Source organism: Copidosoma floridanum, unplaced genomic scaffold (genome assembly GCF_036245765.1).
Source record: "Copidosoma floridanum isolate Cflo_tuat_1 unplaced genomic scaffold, Cflo_Japanese_pri ptg000032l, whole genome shotgun sequence".
NCBI lineage: Eukaryota > Metazoa > Arthropoda > Insecta > Hymenoptera > Encyrtidae > Copidosoma > Copidosoma floridanum.
The window spans coordinates 4,266,685-4,271,982 of NW_028321909.1; the positions used below are offsets into that span (position 1 = coordinate 4,266,685).

The window sequence follows — 5,298 nt, forward strand, 5'->3', positions numbered from 1 at the left end:
GTCATTCTTTACACAAGAAACTATTATTTTTTACATTTTGAAGATATGAATAATACGATAAAATTGAAAACGAAACAATTTTTGTAACATGCATCTTTTCATTTCCACTCATTGGAATTTTTTTTTTTTTTTCGTATTAGTTTCAAATACTTGCAAAAGTATAAATGTAGTTTTCAAATTATTTTTAATTTCTTTTATATTAAAAAAAAAAAAAAAAAAAAAAAAAGAATTAGTTGTAGTAGAACGAAGCCCCTCTGACCTACAGGGCTAAAGCTCTTTCTTCTAAAGATGGCTCTGATAAAGAGAAAATTTGTGAAAAGTTGCGTTCAGTCTTCTTCCATGATCAATTTAACTTTTTTATTTCAAGTTGCAACGGATTACAATAAATGTTTACTTGATTAACTAAAAGTATTAGCTTTGTTATTTCTCATTATTTTATATGAAATCAGCTATGAAATTAATAATTAATGGAAATTTATCGAAGTAGAGTTATTGAATGGTATATTAAACGTCTGGTTACTATAACTATAGTTTGTAATAAATACATACGTAATACTGGTTTAATAGGTATACTGAAAACTCACACGTTTAAAAGTGATAAGTATGAATTTTTTTTTTTTTTATTAAATATTTTTAATGTATACAAAATGTTGTATGAAACTAGGTATAAAATAAATCTTTATTTTGCGAATAGCTTTTATTTAATTCATTATTGCAATTTATTTCTAAATTTTCGTAAGTTAAATTAAATTCATTAAATGTCTAAGGTGTGATGTACATGATCTCAATTAAGAAAATAATCTTACATACGTCTAATATTTTGTAACGAATGAAATGTAACGCTCTACGTGACTTCAAGTCTTAACAATAACATAAATCGTTCAACATAATTGACTGAGAGTTCACAAATATTTTTCGATAAATACAAACTACCTCAGGTACTCCTGTTCTGTACAACTTAAACCAACTAAAAAACTTTTTCAATATACTTTGTATATACAATGGATAAAGTATCACAACCATATATTATTCTAAATACCAGAGGAAGCAATGTTTTTATCGCTTGTACTACTTTCCTTACATAACACAAGAATAGTTTTTATTTCCGAGGAACAATTTTTATTTCAACAATAAATTAATGGATAAATGTACAATGCAACTCTCCGTAATTCTATTAACCATACATTTTCAAAGGCACAAAATACTCTTCATCAGAAGATACACAGACTTCAGATGAACTTCTATAATCAGTTCTTTTTAGTCTAGTTCTCAATTTTTTTGTATACTTGTCGTCTGTAAAAATTTATGAAAAATTTAATTTTTTAAGTTGCACGTTTTTTTTTGCATTGATGAAAATGAACAGTTTTATACCTACCAGAATTTTTTTTATAATACATAAGAGATCTTCTGCAAGCTTTAATAGGATTCAAATTTTCCTGCAATAAAGCATATACATTTTAAACATCAAAGCAGATTTTAAATTTTTTTTGTAAATCTTAGTCTGAGGAAATAAAATTTATCGTTCTCACCTTGCTTGTCATATTATCAGCAGAATTAAAATTATTATTGCTCTCATACAATTGTATTCCTTTATTAACTAACGGTACGTTATTGCACGTTTTGTCTTCTGATTCAGATTCATTAGTAGGTGGTTTTTTTGATAGAGGTACGAAAATGTCATCCTCATCGGAGCAATCAACTGATTTTTTTCTTTTTTTCAAAGACATTTTATCAATGCTCTTCTTTAATAGACTACCTTTTTCACCATTAGCTAATAGAAAATCCTTTTTTTTTATTTTTGTTGTGGATTCTTCAACTGAGCGAAATATTGTAGACGACAGTTGATTATTCTTAATCTGTGCAAAAGTCACTAAATTTTGATTATCAAGACAATTATTCTCACTAATTTTCCTACTTTCAAGACTATGTTCATCGCTACCCACTGTTTTGGACACTCTATTTTTGAAACATTTGTTTAGTCTTTTGGTACTGATTGCATCACTTAGACAAGACTGTGGTTTTTTGAAATCATTTTGCTTGGAATTATAAACCTTGCATGATGAACTTCTTTTAAATTCAAGTGGCTCTGAGATCTTCTGATGAACTACTGTAACAGTGCTAGCTTTTCTTCTTGCGTTATAATTTTTGTCACTTGTTTCATCAGATTCGTCAGAAGAAAGTGCTATGACAAATTTTGAGGGCTCATTCACTAGATATAAGCTTTCTTCTTTTTTTGGTACCATGGATTTTTCAAATGAAAATTGTTCTTTAGGTTTTATACATTTTTCTTGTTCTTGTTTCGAATGTTTTAAAACTGACAGGCATTTTGATTTGTTTTTAGAATTTTCATTATGTAGTTCCTGTGTTGGTTTATTTTCATTACTTGCCGGAGACAAGAGAAATTTGACATTTTCATCAGATTGAGCATCAATAAATGATTTATAATTTGTTGTGTTTGACGTGAAAAACTTGTTTACTGAATTAAATAATTTTTTCTGACTGGAAAGTAGAGTGTCTGATTTTGACTTATTTCCTGAATAATTTTTATGACAATTGCTCGCTTGTTTTAAAATTAAAGTATTTTTAGTTCTACAATTATTTTCTTGACTTGATTCTGCATAAATATACGGTAATTTATGAAGTATAATTGACAAATATTTTAATTTTAATTTGTTTTTTAATTCATTATAATTTTCAGTATTATTAGGTGTATCATGACTCAATCTACTTCTTTCAAAGTTACGAAGTTGACTGATGTCGTTAGATATTTTTTTGCGCAATTTTTTTACATTTACAGATTGATTTTCTTCATATTGATTAGATTTTATACGAATAAACTGTCGATTGTCACTCTTTCTTTTACGTTTTATTTTTTTTTTCCTACCAAGGCGTGATTTTTTTGATGATTTTATTTCTAAAGCTGGATGCTCACACTTTTTTCCTATTCCATCATAAATTTTGAAGCTCATGTTACATTCGGATGGTGTGAATTCTGCAAGAGATTCCGAGTAATTGTACAATTTTTTCCGCTTGAGTAGTTTGGTAGTGCTGTTGGTTGTTTGACCACACGAACCACCACTGAATCTAGAACCATGATTTTGGTGCAAACTTGCGATTTGGGGATTATCGCGTTTTCTTTCAACACTTGATTCATTGCTGCTGCGAGCGAGAAACGAATCGAGACGACGTTTAATATATTCTGTTGATTTTTCTTTTTTATCTTTGCTGATATTGAGATAACCAACACTCTTATCTTTATACAGATTACAATTTTCAGCTGAAGAAACGTTTTTTCCAAAATTATTCTCTATTAAACCATTGACTGTTGCCCGACCTATTTTTTCGTTACTACCAAATTTATTCGTATTACCTGCACAGTTAACCAACGTTTTCTCAGAAGCTACATTCTTCTTTATCCTATTACGTTTAAGAGAACTCAAAATGGGTACAACTGCTTTTTTATTGGCATCATTGTTGGCCAAAATATAAACTGCAGTGTTTACGGAGCTATCAGAGGAACTGGTCAATTTTTGGTATTGATGAGAAACATTGGAAGGATTTTCAGGATGCTTTTCTAAACTAGAGTCATCAGTAGGGTCTAGAGAATTTAGGGACAAATGAGGCTCTAGTAATTCTTCATTGAGAGATGATCCTGAATCTGACTGGGATTCCTTACAGGTTACAATGTCATAAAGATTACCTGTATTGATCCATTGCTGCACCACTGACATGGATTTACGCATTGGTAACCGTTTTTCTTCATCATTGTTATTATCTTCTTTAACTGGTAGCATAGTCATAACGTTTAATTCAATTTGACATGTCTAAATGGTGTAAGAAAGTAAATTAAAACCAAAGTTACACAAATAAAGTAGGCAGAACAGTAGCAGTAGAATAATGTAAGGAAAGAAATCTAAATAGAGATAATAAAGTACATGCATACATTGGCTGAATATTTATCGAATAAATTACTCCAGATTTTTTTGCGCTTTTCTATAAGATGTAAAGGCAGCTGAAAATCGTCAAAAAAATCTTGCTCTTCTTGAAGAATTCTGTAAACAGTTCATTAATATCTAGTTAGCAGATCAAAGCGGTGTATTGGAATTAACATATTAGTAGTAAAGTTACCCATGAATTCCTTTAGAATAAGATTGTGACAGAGAATTCACTTTAGTGCTGTTTGACATCAAATTTTCATTCATGATAGATGCACAATCTTATGCTGGCCAAAAATTTACGTGAATAGTGCTAATAGCAACAATAGGTGTAGAATTTATTCTGATGATTCTAAAAAGTCAGAGTAGACATATAACAAATATCGGTGGTTTAAGTTAGAAATTCATATATTTATGTACTTACATCAAGAAAAAGTTGCTCCAAAACGTGAGTTGTTACTGTATTCAACGTAGTCATTGTAATAAGTCAAATAAGGCCACATCTTTATAACCATTACAATTTTTAAGTTTCACCATCTGTGTTCCGAATAATGATACAATTAAAAAAATAAGTATACGATTATATCGGGTGGTCCGACAAAAGTACGTTTGATTTTTGGAGGGCGATTAAATATAACCTAAAGGTCACCAATATTGATGTAATTATAATAATTTAAACAGACATGTGAAATACACACCTAAGTATAATTTTATTACACAGAACGTTATTTGATATACTTTATTGCATCTAATCACTGGAAACTCGTGTTTGTATACAAGCATTAGAGAATACAGAGTAAGTATACGCACATCACTCGTTCTATATATTCTATGCGAACCGAAATGAGATTTGTCGTTGTGTCGTTGTGTGTACTTATCTCGGAGCGACTCCAAAATTTGAAGTTTAGAGTGGACGCCGTTTGGAGTTCGTCAGTTCGAATATATAAAATATATACAATAAAACCCGATCAGAAATCTTAGATGGGGCGCTCCTGAGGACCTCGTGAGGTTACCCCATTTACACTGGAGGACCTAGTGTATCGGCCAATAAATTTTGTTGTTCGCTTTCAAATTGATCAACATTTATAAAATAATTTAGTGGATAAGCTACTCTATTGTCATCTTGTATGGAAATATCCATCAAGTCTGAGCTATCTGATGTAATCACACTATTATTATCTACTTAAATACGCTTCGCATCACGATATTTTTTAGCCCTTTCTTTATTTAATAATAAGTAGTGACTGTTTTATTGTGTTCCTCATTTTTAGGGAAACTTTTTAGTCACTACTAATTTATAGAAATAATTCAGTTTCAATATTTTTTCTGTTTGACAGCTCCAAAAAATCTGCTTACGTGAGAT

At 29.8% G+C, this 5,298-nt stretch overlaps 1 protein-coding gene across 1 annotated transcript; it reads right to left on the reverse strand.

The window, feature by feature from the left end:
• Nucleotides 1-706: 706 nt before the first annotated feature.
• LOC106642618 (uncharacterized) lies at nt 707-4,468 on the reverse strand. Its single transcript, XM_089597324.1, has 6 exons — nt 4,360-4,468; nt 4,129-4,287; nt 3,944-4,052; nt 1,530-3,824; nt 1,376-1,436; nt 707-1,293 (listed from the first exon to the last, which is right to left on the reverse strand). The coding sequence occupies exons 2-6, from the start codon at nt 4,200-4,202 to the stop codon at nt 1,175-1,177; spliced, it is 2,658 nt and encodes an 885-aa protein (XP_089453450.1). The 5' UTR covers nt 4,203-4,287; nt 4,360-4,468; the 3' UTR covers nt 707-1,174.
• Between the last annotated feature and the right edge of the window lie 830 nt (nt 4,469-5,298).